A 15243-nucleotide genomic window follows, 5' to 3' on the forward strand; every position below is an offset into this window, starting at 1 on the left:
AATGAATTTCGGGAGAACTGACAAGGCAAGTTCTTTGATACTTGCCTTGTCAGGGAAAAAGAGCAAAAGAATCTACCCAAGTAAATAAACCGTCTAGACTTAACACACCAAACTCCACCCTTTCTCTTTCAGCCCAAGCGGAGGAAGTGACGAAACGGAAGTGACCGCTAAGCTACCGTCAGGCTTCCGGTCTTGCGTCGCAAAGGGGTCGTAAAAAGAAGACTTCCCCTTTTGGCCCCGCCTTCACAGGGGGCGGTCCCGGAAAGTGACGGCGACCAATCGGAGGAGGAGCTGTTTGGCATTTATCCAATGGCATGGGAGCTGGGCGGAGATACACTGCACGCGGCTTTCCTGCGCTTCTGCCGGGAATTGGAGCGAAATCTTTGGGGGCAGTTAAGTGCTTGCGGAGTTTCGTTGGGTGAGACTTGCGAAGGGCGTTCCGGCCGACCTGCCGACGTGGGAAGAAGTTGTATCAGCACTTGGACTTGAAATCCTAAATTCGAGCGCTAGACCGGGACCCGGAGGAGGGATGGGCCCGGCGCCAGCGGGGGAGCAGCATCGTGGTGCTTCTGGGGCGCTGGAGGTGGGTGAGCCCGCGGGGAGGAAGGAGGGCACGAAATGTGGCTGGGAGGCGAGGCTGACAGCTCGTGGGGTCTCCCGATCCTCCCTGCCTAGGACGCAGAGGCAGGGCTTACTATGGAGTGTAGAATCTGGTGTACCGTTTGGATGGACAAACGGTAGTGAGCCTAGTGAGCTGCTTTTGTCAGCCCTGCACCTTCCAGGCACTCCCGTGGCTGGGTCATTCCAGGAATGACTTCCAGGTCATTCTGACCTGGGCATGTTCCTCTTGTGCCACTTTCTGTGCTCCTCTCAGTGACGTTGGGCACGTGATGGCCCTTCTGCACTTCTAGTGAAGCTCTCCCGGGTCAGGACCCAGGACTGTCAGGGTGAAGGCTTGTGATCGCATAGAGATTATTTTTTTGTCTTTGTTCCCCCCCCCCCGCCTCTAATTCTTGGCCCATACATAGCAGTGCTTAGGGGTTATTCCCAACTCCGTGCTCAGGCGCCAGGGTAGGGGATGGGGGGATGAAACTTTGTACCTCCTGCATGAAAAGCATATGCTTAGGTCTTTGGAGCTATTGGCCCAGGAGTGAAGCTTTTTTTTTTTTTCCTTTTTGGGTCACACTTAGCGATGCACAGGGGTTACTCCTGGTTCTGCACTCAGGAATTACTCCTGGCAGTGCTTGGTGGATCATATGGGATGCTGGGAATCGAACCCAGGTCGGCTGTGTGCAAGGCAAATACCTTACCCGCTGTGCTATTGCTCCAGCCCCAGGAGTGAATCTTTTGTATAACTATATCCTATCATGGTGGCTGTTTTAACATTGAATGCTGGACATCTGTGAACATACATGCTTCGCCCTCTTCACTGGTGGCAGGCGATGGAGCCAGTTCCAGAAGGCACAGTCAAAGAAGGACTGAAGGGCACCTCAAAGAAGCGTGTCGCGACTGAGTGCCCAGCAGAGGGTCTCTTGCAACCGGTGAAGCTGAGCCGTGAAGAGCTGTACAAGGAGCCCACCAACGAGGAGCTGAATCACCTTCGGGAGACTGAGAACCTGTTCCACTCCAGCTTGCTTCGCTTACAGGTACTCTTGGGGCACAAGGGGGCTTGGCTTAGAGGGGTGGGTCCGGGACCTGGGGGCTGAGACAGTCCTTCCCATGCTTACAGGTGGAGGAACTGCTAAAGGAAGTGAGACTGTCAGACAAGAAGAAAGCGCGGATTGATGCTTTCCTCCAGGAGATCAAACAGCGGGTCATGAAAGTGCCCTCGACCTCTGAGACAGAGGTAATCAGGTGGCCTAAAGAACTGGAAAGCCCAGCAGAGGGCCGTGGTCGAGGGGGGGGGGGCGCATCTGAAACAGGGACTCTAGTCTTTAGAAGAGCTTAGGTGCTTGGGAACTCAGTCTCCCTGTTGGAAATGGGCTAATCACGTGTTTATTCATTCAGTGAACATTAATGTGCTTTGCAGTTGTGTGCTTAGGCTACATCAGAAATTTTGTTTGTCTTCTAGTGTTGGGATGATGGGCACTCGATAAGAAATTTAACTGGTAGACTGTTGGGCAGTGTTGTTAGGTGGTGGGACCCGGGTAATAGCATAGCTGGTAAAGCACTTGCCTTGCATGCGGCTGACCCAGGTTCGATCCCTGGCATCCCATATGGTCGTGTACTGCCAAGGAGTGATTCCTCAGCGCAGAGCCCGGAGTAACTCCTGAGCATTACTGGATGTGGCCCTCAAAACAAAATAAACATGCTGTTCAGTGTCTCGCATCACAGAAAAAGGAAGGAGTAGGATGAAGTAAAGGAATTGATGGTGGGGATACTGAAGGATAGGAGTGATTTTTCTGTGTCTTTTCTGTGTTTGTTTTGGGCCACTCCCTGCAGCGCCCAGAGGCAACTGCCCACTCAGTGCTGGGAGGTTGCTCTTGGTGACGCTTAAAGGAGCAGGTGGTATTGGGAGTCAAAACCAGGGCTTCCACATGCAAAACATTTTTTGCCCTAACCCTTTGAGCTATCTCCTTGGCCTGAGGTAGATTTCTTTTTTTTTTTTTTTCTTATTGGGTCACACCTGGCGATGCACAGGGGTTACTCCTGGCTCATGCACTCAGGAATTACTCCTGGCGGTGCTCAGGGGACCATATGGGATGCTGGGAATCCAACCTGGCTTGGCCGCATGCAAAGCAAACGCCCTACCTGTTGTGCTATTGCTCCAGCCCCCAAGCCTGAGGTAGATTTCATTTTTAATTTTGGGGCCACTCCGGGGTGTTCTTGGGAGGTTATGTACCTGGGATCAGACCTGAGCCGTGGGTTAGAGAGATAGTACAGTGGGTAGGGCACATACCTTGCTTGTGCTTGACCTGAGGTTAAATCCCCAGCACCACATTTGGACCACTGAGCCCTGCCAGGAGTGACCCCTGCCCAAAAAAGCAAAAAGAGAACAAAATGTGGGTCTCGTGCTTAGCTCATTAAGCGATCTCTCAAGTCCCCAAAGTAGATCTGTTTTTTTGTTTTGGTCTGCTTTGGTTTTTGGATGTGGGAGGGCAGTCAGTGCTGAAGGCTTATTACTGGTTCTGTGCTCAAGGGTCCTCCTGGCAGGGCGTATGGTATCATATTGCAGTCCCAGATCAAATGTAGGTTGGCTGCATGCAGGTGCTTTTCTTACCTCCTGCACTGAGCTGTCTCTCCAGCCTGAAATGGGTAAATGGGTATACTTTTTGCTTATTTTTTATTTTTTTATTTTTATTTTTTGCTTTTGGGGTCACACCTAGCGATGCACAGGGGTCACTCCTGGCTCTGCACTCAGGAATCACTCCTGGCAGTGCTCAGGGGACCATATGGGATGCTGGGAATCGAACCCAGGTCGGCAGCGTGCAAGGCAAACGCCCTACCCGCTGTGCTATCACTCCAGCCCCCTGTTTATTTGTTTTTGAGCTGCACCACAGTGCTCAGGTGGTGGTGTTTAGGGGACCATCTGGGGTGCTTGGGATCAAACCTGGGTTAGCTACATGCAAAACAAGCACCTTATCTGTTACATTAACTTGCTGACCCCTAAGATGGGTACTTGCGCCTCTCTCTCTCTCTCTCACTCTCTCTCTCTCTCTCTCCCTCCCTCTCTCACTCTCTCTCTCTCTCTCTCTCCCTCCCTCTCTCACTCTCTCTCTTACTCCCTCCCTCTCTCTTTCTCTCTCACTCTTTCTCAGTAAAACGAATTTTATATGGAGGTTTTGAAGGGAAGGAGGAAGAGAAAGTGGGAGAGAGTGGAGAGTAACGTGCTCAAGAGAGAACCCGGGCTTCTCCACGGGGTGGAGCGAGCCCCTACACACGTCCCAACATTAGACATGAAAGCATGAAAGTACACCTTCAAGAGAGGAGATGTGGGTGACATATGTGCTCGGCCACGCGGGTGCAAGCAGCACGTGGGCTCAAACGGCGTATGCGCCTCTATCTTTTTGGTTGACATTTTGGGCCACGTTGAGTGATACCCAGGGCTTACACCTGGTTCTGCATCCAAGGGTCACTCCTGGCAACACTGGGCACCATACGGGGTGCTGGGGATTGAGCTTGGGTCAGCTGTGTGCAAGGCCTTACCTGCTGTACTATTTCATCTCTCTGGCCCTCAAAATGTTTTATTTTTGGGGGGTGGGGGATGCAGGGGAACCATACCTGGCGGTGCTCAGGGCTTACTCCTAGCGTTGCACCCAGGGATTACTCGGCACAAGGACCATATGGGGTGCTGGGGATTGAACCTGGGTTGGCTTCATGAAGGCAAGTGCCTTCCCCACTGTACTATCTCTCCAGCCCCAAAGTGGGTATTCTGAACACAGGTGAGTCAAGGTGGGTTAAATGTCTCTGACTGGAGCAGTTTGTACGGAATGCCCAGATGTGGCTGGCGGGAAAGGGAGAGGCTTGGCTCCAGCCACACCAGCTGTTGAGCTGGAGCTGTCGAGGAGGTAAGAGGGGCCAGGCTAGGGAGGCTGACGAGTCACCGTGTGTCCCTTTCTCTGTCCCGACAGCTGACTGACCAGGACTGGCTCCCGGCTGGAGTCCGAGTTCCCCTCCAACAAGTGCCATACGCTGTGAAAGGCCGTTTCCGCTTCCTGCCCCCCGCCCAGGTCACGGTTGTCGGCAGCTACCTCCTGGGTACCTGCATCCGACCTGACATCAACGTGGACGTGGCATTGACCATGCCCAAGGTGAGACTGGGGTCTGGGATGGGGGGTGGGCGAAGGGTTTCCTGGCACTTCACCAGCTACAACTATCGAGGGTCCCTGTGATGTCACCACACACCACTCGCCAGAGCAGAGATTCCTAGAACTTATATGGTGTATTGCCCCTTTTCAGAAAAAATAATCCTCCAGAGCCTCCCTGGAGCTCTTTTTTTAAAATTTTTTATTATTTTTTTTTTCTTTTTGGGTCACACCGGCAATGCACAGGGGTGGGGTTACTCCTGGCTCTGCACTCAGGAATTACTTCTGGCGGTGCTCAGGGGACCATATGGGATGCTGGGATTCGAACCTGGGTTGGCCGCGTGCAAGGCAAACGCCCTACCCGCTGTGCTATTGCTCCAGCTCCTTTTTATTTATTTTTTTGTGGGGGAATAGGGAAGTGGCACACCTGGCTCTGTGCTCAGTGCTCAGGGCTCACTCCTGGCGGGGCTCAGAGGACCCTATGGGATGCCGGGGGTCGGGTCCAGGTTGGCCGCATGAAAGGCAAACGCCCTCCTGTTATACTATTGCTCTGCCCCACTCCCGCTCCTGGGAATCTTTCAGTGGAAAAATAATAATCTCACCCTGCCCCTGCCTGCTGCATTCAGGGCTGCCCCAGCCACCCCCCCTGGATTGTTTGGATTGTTCCAGAACCCCCAGGGTGGTATTGCCCGCTTGGAAGACTCTGTGCTCCTGAAGTCTAGGGCTGGAGAGATAGTACCGTGGGTAAGGTGTTTGCCTTGCACGATGCTGACCCGGGTTCCAGCTCTGGCACCACCTGTGGTTCCCTCAGACCCCACCAGGAGGGATTCCTGGGTGCAGAGGCAGGAGTGGGCGCTGAGTGCCACTAGGTTGGCCCTAAAACCAAAGAAAACAGCATTGAATTCTATTTTTTGGGGGGAGGGGGAGTAGAGTAATACTCAGTGGTGCTCGAGGACTTAGTTCTGGCTCCGTGCTCAGGGATTATTCCTGGCAGGCTCAGGGGGGCCATCTGGGGGGACCGGGGATCAAACCTGGAATTAAAACTGAATTCTAGGGTCAGAGGGTTACTGGGTGTATTGGTGGTGGAGAATGGGCACTGGTGGAGGGATGTGTTTGCGAACATTGAATGAGGGAAAAACAAGCTCGAAAATGTGTAAATCTGTATCTGTACCCTCATGGTGACTCACTAATTAAAGAGTAAATTAAAAAGAAATAAACCTGAATTCTAGATCAAAAGGGCACTGTGTTAGTCAGAGGGCAGCTGAGACACGCCTGTGGGCCAGACACTGCTCCTTGACACTCTGGGAGCTGGGAAGTGATTTTTTTTTTTTAAGTGTGTGTGTGTGTGTGTGTGTGTGTGTGTGTGTGTGTGTGTGTGTGTGTGTGTGTGTGTTGTGTGATGTGCCTGGGGGCACACCTGGCAGTGTTCACGGCTTACTCCTGACTCTGCTCAGGGATCCCTCCTGGTTGGGTGAGGGGACCTTGTGAGATGCCAAGTTGAACCCAGGTCAGCCGCATCAAGGCAAGAGCCCTCCCCACTGGGCTGTCTCTCTGGCCCCTGGGAGGAAGTTCTGACCTGGGTCAGGAAGCATGCCCGGGGTTTGTTCAACTGCAGCTCTCTCTTGTCTTGTGTCCCCCTGCCTCCTCCCCCCTACCGCCCCCTCATGTATCTGTCACCTGTTTCATCCAGGAGATCCTGCAGGACAAGGACGGGCTGAACCAGCGCTACTTCCGCAAGCGCGCCCTCTACCTGGCCCATTTGGCTCACCACCTGGCCCGGGACCCCCTCTTCGGCTGCGTCCGTTTTGCCTATCCCAGTGGCTGCCACCTGAAGCCCTCGCTGCTGCTCCGGCCAAGTGGTGGGCGGCATCTCCTGGCATCCATGTGGGAGCAGTTTGGGGGCACAGCCTTGTCAGGGAGACCCTGGGGCTGCAGACCCGCGAGATAGGGGAGATGGCAGGAAAGAGGGGTGCTGGGGCCCGAGGAAGGCACTGGCCTGAATCTGTGGCCGGCCCCAGGTGGGTCCCTGTGACTGTGTATGGTCCCCTAGCACCACTGAGAGGGACCCCTGCCCTGAGTACCCCGGGGTGTGGTCCACACAGAAGTGGGGGTAGTGCCGGGACCCCCTGCAGCCGCAAGGGGCTCAGTTCCACCTCCCCCTGCCAGGGAAGGAGGCGCGCCTGGTCACCGTCCGGCTGCACCCCTGCCCGCCTCCCGACTTCTTCCGCCCGTGCCGCCTGTTGCCTTCTAAGAACAACGTGCGCTCTGCCTGGTACCGCGGGCAGAGTCCGGAGGACGGTAAGCACAGCCGGGAGCGGAGCCCGGGTGGGGCGGGACATCGGGGGGCACTGGCGGACTTCCCCTGTGACTTCCGCGCTCTCTCCCAGGCGGCCCCGAGCCCCCCACACCCCACTATAACTCGTGGATCCTGCAGGACGTCAGCCTCGAGGCCCATGTGCGACTGTTGTCGGCCGTGCTGGGCTCGGCCCCGGGCCTGCAGGACGGGGTGGCCCTCCTGAAGGTCTGGCTGCGGCAGCGCGACCTGGACCGGGTGAGTGAGGGGGTCAGGGTGGGCGTGTCCGACCAGCTACGTGTGGCCCGAGGGGTTGCGGGGCAAGGGGGTCTCTGAGCCCTGACCTCCCGCCCCCGCCTGCCTCCTGCCAGGGCCTGGGCGGCTTCAGCGGCTTCCTCGTCTCCATGCTGGTCGCCTTCCTGGTGTCCACACGCAAGATCCACGCCACCATGAGCGGCTACCAGGTGTTGAGAAGCGTCTTGCAGTTCCTGGGTGAGGCAGCTGGACACAGAATTTGGGAGGGCCCCCGCCCACCCCAGGCTTCTGCTGCCCTTCCTGGGAATCCCCGTGCGGCAGCCAGTTTGAGACTGTTCAGTTTCTGGCCCACCCCCGCCCCCCAGCCCCCCAAAGCCTGGAGCTGGGCAGTGGCTGCCCCCTTGCTGGCGGGAGAGGGTGGTGGGGGCCCCTTGCCTGGGCGGGGTTACAGTCTGACACGCGCATGCGTCCTCCTGTGCGTCTCTCAGGCACCACGGACCTCACGGTCAGCGGCCTCAGCCTGTGTCTCCGCTCTGATCCCTCCCTGGTGAGTGGGGCTGCGCTGGGTCCGGGCAGGGGGGCGCGGGGGAGAGCCCCCGCCTAAACCCTCCTGCTCTCTCTCTGCCCCTCCAAGCCGGCCCTGGCCGACTTCCAGCAGGCCTTCCCCGTGGTCTTCCTGGACCCCTCCGGCCGGCTCAACCTCTGCGCCGATGTCACCGCTGCCACTTACCGCCAGGTACCGGCTGTCCTGGGCTCTGCTCTCCAGGGAGCTCCGGGCAGGCTTGCTCCTGGGTCTGAGCCCTCGGTCCATGCGGGGACGGTGGCCGCAGTCACGGAGCCCCCTTCCTGCCTCTCCGCCCCAGGTGCAGCACGAGGCCCAGTTGTCCATGGCACTGCTGGACAGCAAAGCTGACGACAGCTTCCAGCTGCTGCTGATGACGCCGAAGCCCCTCATCCGGGCTTTTGACCACGTCCTGCAGTAAGTGTTGGGCGACTGCGTGTTGGAACCAGTGGCCCTGGGCAGGCAGGTTCTCAGATGGGGACCCGTGGTACCTGATTTCCACCCCTCCCTTTCCCCCCAGTCTCCGTCCTCTGAGTCGGCTGCAGGCAGCGTGTCACCGGCTGAAGCTGTGGCCGGAGCTGCAGGACCACGGTGGGGACTACGTGTCAGCCGCCTTGGGGCCTCTCTCCGCCCTCCTGGAGCAGGGTCTGGGGGCTCGGCTGCGTCTGCTGGCCCACTCTCGGCCCCCTGTCTTAGAGGTGAGCTCAGTGGGGGTTGGGGGGCGGTTGCCTCCGGGATAACAGGACAGACGGTTCGTCTCGCCAGAAAGTGGCCTTCCGGGCCTGAGCTCGGCCCTTTCCACTCCCCGCAGTGGGACATCAGCCAGGACCCGCCGAAGCACCGAGACTCGGGGAGTCTGAGCCTGGGCCTGCTCCTGCGGCCTGAGGGCCTCACCAGCGTGCTCGAGCTGGGCCCGGAGGCCGACCGGCCTGAGGTGAGGACGAGGAGGGAGTCAGGACGTCCCCCCCTTCCGCCTGTGCCCCCCAGGGCGGGGGCCTGCCGGGGAGCTCTCTGAGACCCGCCGGGCCGGGCCGGCTCTCGCCTCTCTCCGCAGGCCGCCGACTTCCGCCAGTTCTGGGGGTCCCGCTCGGAGCTGCGGCGGTTCCAGGACGGGGCCATCCGGGAAGCAGTGGTGTGGGAGGCCGCCTCCGTGGCCCAGAAGCGCCTCATTCCCCACCAGGTGGTCACCCACCTCCTGGCCCTGTGAGTGCCAGGGCCGCGGCTGCCCGGAGGCGGCTGGGGCTGGGGAACCGTGGGGGAGCGGCTGACGCCCCCATGCTTCTGTTCCTTCCTTTCAGCCACGCTGACATCCCAGAGAGCTGTGTCCACTACGTGGGGGGCTTCTTGGATGGCCTAATCCAGAGCCCCAAAGAGGTAAGAGCGCGGGCTCAGGGTGGGGGTCCAGGCTCAGGATCATAGACGACAGGCGATGACCAGGCGTGTGGGCTAAGCGGGGAGCCCTGAGCCCCTCGGGCAGGCTGCACTTCCCAGCGTGGCCAGCAGAGGGGGCGCCTGTCCGGCTGGTGGAGCCCAGCTGGAGCCTGGCCTCTGTCCTCCATCCCAGACCTCCAGCACGGGCGAGGAGGCCCTGGTCGCCGCCGTGCGCTGCTACGATGACCTCAGCCACCTGCTGTGGGGGCTGAAGGAGCTGCCCCTGACGGTGTCTGCGGTGCAGGGCGCCCACCCAGTGCTGCGCTACACAGAGGTGAGTCCCTTCAGCCCCGGGCGCCCCCTCCTCCCACCCCTCCGGCCCCTTCCTAATGCCCTGTTCCCCCCCTTCTCCCGCCCAGGTCTTCCCCCCGACCCCCGTGTACCCGGCTGCCTCCTTCTACAAGCGCCTGCCTGACAGCTCCTCCCTCCTGCCCCGGCCCGACAAGCCCTGTCCAGCCTACGTGGAGCCCCTGACCGGTGAGGGGCTCTCGGCAGCGGGCGGGGGGCCCTGAGCGGGGACCTCCCCACTCCCGGCCTCGGCTCGCCAGCGGCGTCCCTCCTCTTCCCAGTGGTCTGTCACCTGGAGGGCAGTGGCCAGTGGCCCCAGGACGCCGAGGCCATCCGGCGGGTCCGCGCCGCCTTCCAGCTGCGCCTGGCGGAGCTGCTGCGACAGCAGCACGGGCTGCAGTGCCGGCCGGCGGCGGAGCACACGGACGTCCTCAAGGTCGGCGATGCGGTGTGGGGACCCATACGCTCCCCCGCGCTCGGGCGCCAGGAGCGCTGCGTCCCTCGGGGGGCTGACCCGTCCCTTGAGGACTGATCATCCCCCCACCTCAGGGCTGACCTGACCCCCAACCCGGGGGCTTGTGTGTCCCTTGGGGGCTGACCTGACCCCCCCCCAGTGGCTGATGCATCCCTCCCTCCCACGCTCCCCCCCAGGACGGGTTCGTGTTCCGGGTCCACGTGGCCTACCAGAAGGAGCCCCAGATCCTGCGGGAGATGCGCAGCCCCGAGGGCATGATCTCGCTGAGGGACACGCCGGCCTCCCTGCGCCTGGAGAGGGCCACGCGGCACCTGCCCCTGCTCACTAGCGCCTTGCACGGGTGCGGCCACGCCCGCCCTGGCCCTCAGCGGGGGGGGGCTGGGTGTCGCAAGAATTTGGAGTCAGACCGGGCCTTGAACTCGGGCCCTGCCGTGTCCCTTTGGCCCAGGACCTCCCCCCACCCCGCCTGCCCTGGCCTGGCTCTCCGAGCCCGTCCTGCCGTGGGAGGGGGCTGCTCGGGAGCCCCTCCTGGCCGGGGCTGGGACAGTGGTGTGGGGGGCTCTAGAGCTCCCTCTGGGCACCCGGCCCCGAGGCTCACGGCGGCTCCCACTCTGCCCCCACAGGCTCCAGCAGCAGCACCCCGCCTTCTCGGGGGTGGCCCGGCTGGCCAAGCGCTGGGTGCGTGCCCAGCTCCTGGGGGACGGGTTCACGGACGAGAGTCTGGACCTGGTGGCCGCCGCCCTCTTCCTGCACCCCGAGCCCTTCACCCCACCCAGGTGATGCTCTCCACCGGTGTTGTTGGTTTTTTTTTTTTAAAGGCAGTTATAGGAGACCCACCTGGCTGTGTGGTAGATAGGGTGGTAGAACCCAGGCCTCGTGCACGTGCAGCAGGTGCTCTGCCCATTGGGCCATCTCTCTGGCCCGCTCTGCCTCTTCACCCAGGGAGGGTTGGCCCGTCAGTGGGGGTGGGGGAGGTGACTCTCCGGAGGGCTTCTGGATGTGGGCCCTCACCCCAGCCTAGCCCACGTCCCTCGAGTCTGGGGTTGAGGGGGTATGCGGCTGCGTCCTAGACACCCCCTCCTCCCCGCCTCCTTCCACTCAGCTCCCCACAGGTGGGCTTCCTGCGCTTCCTTTCCCTGGTGTCCACCTTTGACTGGAAGAACAACCCCCTCATTGTCAACCTCAACGGCGACCTCAAAGGTAAGCGGTGGCTGGCGGGCTGAGGTCGGGCCGCAGGGCGAGCAGGCCAGGCTTCCCCTGCAGCTTCCCGGGGTCGCCTCGGGTGGGAATGTGCAGGAGGAAGTGGGCAGTGTGGATTCTGGAATGGTATGGGGGGGGGTCCCCACTGTGGGGCTGTGAAGGAGAAAGAAGAGTCTCCAGGGCGCTGAGCCCCGGCGAGGAGGCGGGCGCAGGGCCCAGGGCAGGCCCTGGACGGCAGCTGCACTCTCGGGGCACTGGGAGACGGGATGTCTGGCCGTAACATGAGGACCTCCCGGCCCGGCCCGGGGAAGGTGTCGCCTTCCTAATTCCCCAGGTGTGTGGGCGTGGGGAGGGGGCCAGGGGCAGGTCGGGGCTTGTGCAGGCCCGGAAACCCAGCTGGGGTGCCAGGCAGTGGAAAATTCTGTCTCTGGGCCCAGGCTGGGTGTCGAACGCCGCACCCAGCTGAGGCTAGTGAGGTGTCCCTTTCGTCACCTCTGTCACTCGGCGGGGAGGGACACTGGAAAATCCCCGGGGTTAAGGGTGGGGGGGCTGGGGTGCGGGGCCTGGCCGACCCAGGACACCCCCACCCCCACCCCCTCGCCCCCAGCCGAGGAGCAGGTGGAGATCCGAAGCGACTTCCTGGCAGCTCGCACCCAGCTCCCCGTCATGGTCATCGTCACCCCCCAGGACCGCAAAGGCTCTGTGTGGACGCAGGATGGCCCCTCGGCCCAGGTTCACGCCTCCCCCCCACCTTACTCTGTGTGTGTGTGTGTGTGTGTGTGTGTGTGTGTGTGTGTGTGTCCCCGCCAAGGCAGAAACCCAGGGTTGGGTCTGACCTCTCATGTCCGCCCCTCCCCCCCAGATCCTACAGCAGCTGGTGGTCCTGGCGGCGGAGTCCCTCTCTGTCCTGGAGAAGCAGCTGATGGACCCCCGGGGGCCTGGGGACATCAGGGTGAGCCCCCGACCCCGAGCGGCTCTCGAGCCCAAAGTCTGGATTTGGGGGGCTGAGATGGGAGGCTGAGGGGGGAGAGGGGGCGGGGGGTGGCGCTGTGCGCTCCCATGGTCTCTCCCCCGCCCCCCTAGACGGTGTTCCGGCCCCCCTTGGACATGTACGACGTGCTCATCCGCCTGTCCGCCCGCCACGTCCCGCGGCACCGCCAGGCCGTGGACCCGCCGGCCGCCTCCTTCTGCCGCGGGCTGCTCAGCAAGCCAGGGCCTCCCTCCCTGATGCCCGTGCTGGGCTACGACCCCCCGCAGCTCTACCTGGCACAACTCAGGGTGGGTCCGGGGGGCTGCCAAGCGCGTGCCCTCCCCCTTCTCCTCCCCGCCGTGATGGTTGATTTTGCTCTCTGGGGTGTTGGTCCTTCCCTATGCGAGGACTCCCGTCACCTGGTCCCTGTGCTGCCCCTTCCAGGAAGCCTTCGGGGACTTGGCCCTTTTCTTCTATGACCAGCATGGCGGGACAGTGATCGGCGTCCTCTGGAAGCCCACTGGCTTCCAGCCCCAGCCCTTCAAGGTATAGCCCAAGTGCCTCTGTGTGTGTGTGTTTGTGTGTGTGTGTGTGTGTGTGTGTGTGTGTGTGTGTGTTGTAGGGGGGTGAGACCACAGGGCCCTAGGCGTGCCGGCCGCCTTCGTGGCTGTCCCCACAGCCCTTCAAGGTATAGCCCAAGTGCCTCCTCTGTGTGTGTGTGTGTGTGTGTGTGTGTAGAGGGGTGAGACTGCAGGGCCCTGGGCGTGGAGCGTGCCGGCCTTCGTGGCTGTCCCCGGGGTATGTGGTGGTCAGCTCTGGCGCGTGTCCATAGGCATCCAGCACGAAGGGGCGCATGGCGGAGCGCCGCGGCGAGGAGCTGGTGCTGGTGCCCAACGTGGAGGCCATCCTGGAGGACTTTGCCGTCCTGGGCGAAGGGCTGGTGCAGGCTGTGGAGGCCCGGAGTGAGCGGTGGACGGTGTGACCGCCTCAGCCCCGGGAACTGGCTACTAAGGACAGGCCACGGGACCCAAGCCCGCCCCCCCCAGCCCACGTCAGAGCCGGCTGGCCGCCTCCACACTGGCACAGGAACCTTGGCCGGGGGGCCGGAGCCCCAGCAGCCCAGACTGCACCCTGTGGGAGCTGGTTCCGAGGCCGGGCGCTCCTCCGTCCGTCCGTCCGTCCATCGTCTGTCCTTCAGCCCCAGGCCGGGCTCTGCCTTCTGTGTCCGCCTCGCTGCATTCAGGAGTGGGTGTGTTGCCCACATGGCGGGTGGCTGTGTCTCCACGAGAACCCGAGGCAGGCCCGCCCACGGGGCCCATGTCCAGTGGGCACTTTCTCCGGGCTCACTGTCCCCGCCGACAGCAGGGCCAAGGGGCCCTGTGGGGAGGAAGGGGCACAGGACTGACTCTCTTATGGGCGCCCCGGTGCCCAGGCTGGCACGTGCAAAAAGCACAGGGGACAGGAAAGGGGCCGAGGGGAGACAGGTGGGCATCCCTTCTGCGTCCACCTCTGGCATCCCGCCCACGGTGGGGGTGCATAAGTGAGCGGGCACCCGGTGCCCGGGGGCAGGGGAGGACGCCAGCCCTCCCGGCCCAGCCCACACCCCCTTCCGGCAGCCTCTCCCTTCTGCGTCTCCCCTAATCTGGGCTGTTTTCCCAGACTCAGCTCTAAAGGTGCCTCCTCCTCAGACCTGCCCTCGCCCCCAGCCTGAGGCGCTTCCCCTCCTGAAACCCTGGCGCACTCGCCTGCCGCCTTCCCTCTGCTCTCGGCAGCGGCAGCAGATGCTCCAGGGGCCTCCAGCTGATTCCCAATGAAGTCCCTCTGCTCCCCGAGTCTGCCTGGTCTGCCTTATTTTCCCCCAGGGGCTGAACGGCGTCTCCTCAGTGTTGGTGCTTCGGGGGGGAGGGCAGGAGCACGTTGGAAGGGAGATTTCCTGGCATTTAAACCGTGCTTCGATGGGGGGCGGGGGTGTGTGTGCAGAAGGGCAGAGAGCCCTGGCAGGGCCCCAACCCCACCAGTCAGGTGCGGCTGCGCTGAAAGGGGCTCGTCCTGCGTGCTCTGTCCCGCATGAGTGGGCTGTGAAGGCGCGAGAAAGCCTGGGAGGGACCCCGATGGCGCTGCTTTTCTGAGTGCCCACGGGGGCTGCGTACTGTTCCTTACGTGCCTTGGGCTGGGGAGACGGCCGAGGCGCCCAGCTTTGCACGCGAAGGTCCCAGGTGGTGTCCCCAGCATCGCATGGTGTCCGAGCTCCACTGGGTGGGGCCCCAAAAGAAACACACACACACACCACATTTACATATCTTACGTATGAGCATCTGATCAACAGTGATCCCAGGGTCTGAAGTAAGCACTTTTAATTATCCTCATTTTCCAAAGGAGAAAACAGGTTGGGCAGAGCCCCGGCCCGTTTGTGGAGGGACTTTGATGCCTGGCTTGGGCAGCGTCCTCAGGGCGATGAGCCACCGGTGGGGCGCAGCTCCACCCTCTGTCCCAACCTGTTAGCCTTTTTTTTTGGGGGGGGGGACACTGGGGGTGTTGGGCCACACCTGGCAATGCTTGCGCGTGTTCCTGGGTCTGTACTCAGGAGTGATGCCTGGTGCTCAGGGGACCGTGCACGGTGCCAGGGATTAGACCGGGGTTGGCCACCTGCAAGGCAAGTAAGTGCCTTAACCTCTCTCTGTCTCCCCAGGGTGGGTCTCCCCAGGGTGGGTTTCCGACCCTCTTGTTGCAGGGCCCTGGGGAAGGTCTCAGTGACTCACGAAGCAGCGGCCTTCCTAGTGTGAGGCTACAAGGTCTACCCCCCGGTACCACCCATAAGCAGCCCCAAGTGCTTCCAGCAGTCCCGCTGCTTGAGATGCCCACAGCCCATCTCGTCCAGTTGTGTGTGAGCAGCTGCTGGGTGCGGCCCCCAGGAAATGCTGCGGTAGAAACACAAGCTGACCGAGTGTGTGTGGGACCCCCGGTCTCGGCGGCAGCAGCAGCAGCTACAGCAACGACGGAGGAGGGGCAGGGCGGCACCACCCC

General features: G+C 61.6%; 1 protein-coding gene across 1 annotated transcript; it reads left to right on the top strand.

Moving 5' to 3' along the window:
• The first annotated feature begins 332 nt into the window (after positions 1-332).
• On the top strand, positions 333-14045 carry NOL6 (nucleolar protein 6). Its single transcript, XM_004600198.2, has 26 exons — positions 333-583; positions 1440-1646; positions 1730-1846; positions 4572-4751; positions 6436-6604; positions 6912-7043; positions 7133-7296; positions 7410-7530; positions 7782-7840; positions 7928-8029; positions 8157-8272; positions 8376-8553; positions 8667-8789; positions 8910-9058; positions 9154-9229; positions 9420-9560; positions 9646-9763; positions 9856-10010; positions 10226-10389; positions 10673-10825; positions 11152-11249; positions 11857-11981; positions 12112-12201; positions 12333-12527; positions 12664-12765; positions 13052-14045. The coding sequence occupies exons 1-26, from the start codon at positions 530-532 to the stop codon at positions 13199-13201; spliced, it is 3438 nt and encodes a 1145-aa protein (XP_004600255.2). The 5' UTR covers positions 333-529; the 3' UTR covers positions 13202-14045.
• The last annotated feature ends 1198 nt before the right edge of the window (positions 14046-15243 follow it).

This window comes from Sorex araneus, chromosome 1 (assembly GCF_027595985.1).
Source record: "Sorex araneus isolate mSorAra2 chromosome 1, mSorAra2.pri, whole genome shotgun sequence".
NCBI classification, from domain to species: Eukaryota; Metazoa; Chordata; class Mammalia; order Eulipotyphla; family Soricidae; genus Sorex; species Sorex araneus.

Bases quoted from the DNA above. Each gene is read 5' to 3' on its own strand.
- NOL6 (XM_004600198.2), top strand. From the start codon at position 530: ATGGGCCCGGCGCCAGCGGGGGAGCAGCATCGTGGTGCTTCTGGGGCG. The intron at 8,273-8,375 runs GTAAGTGTTGGG...CTTTCCCCCCAG, and splicing joins GCTTTTGACCACGTCCTGCA to TCTCCGTCCTCTGAGTCGGC. The intron at 9,561-9,645 runs GTGAGTCCCTTC...TCTCCCGCCCAG, and splicing joins CAGTGCTGCGCTACACAGAG to GTCTTCCCCCCGACCCCCGT.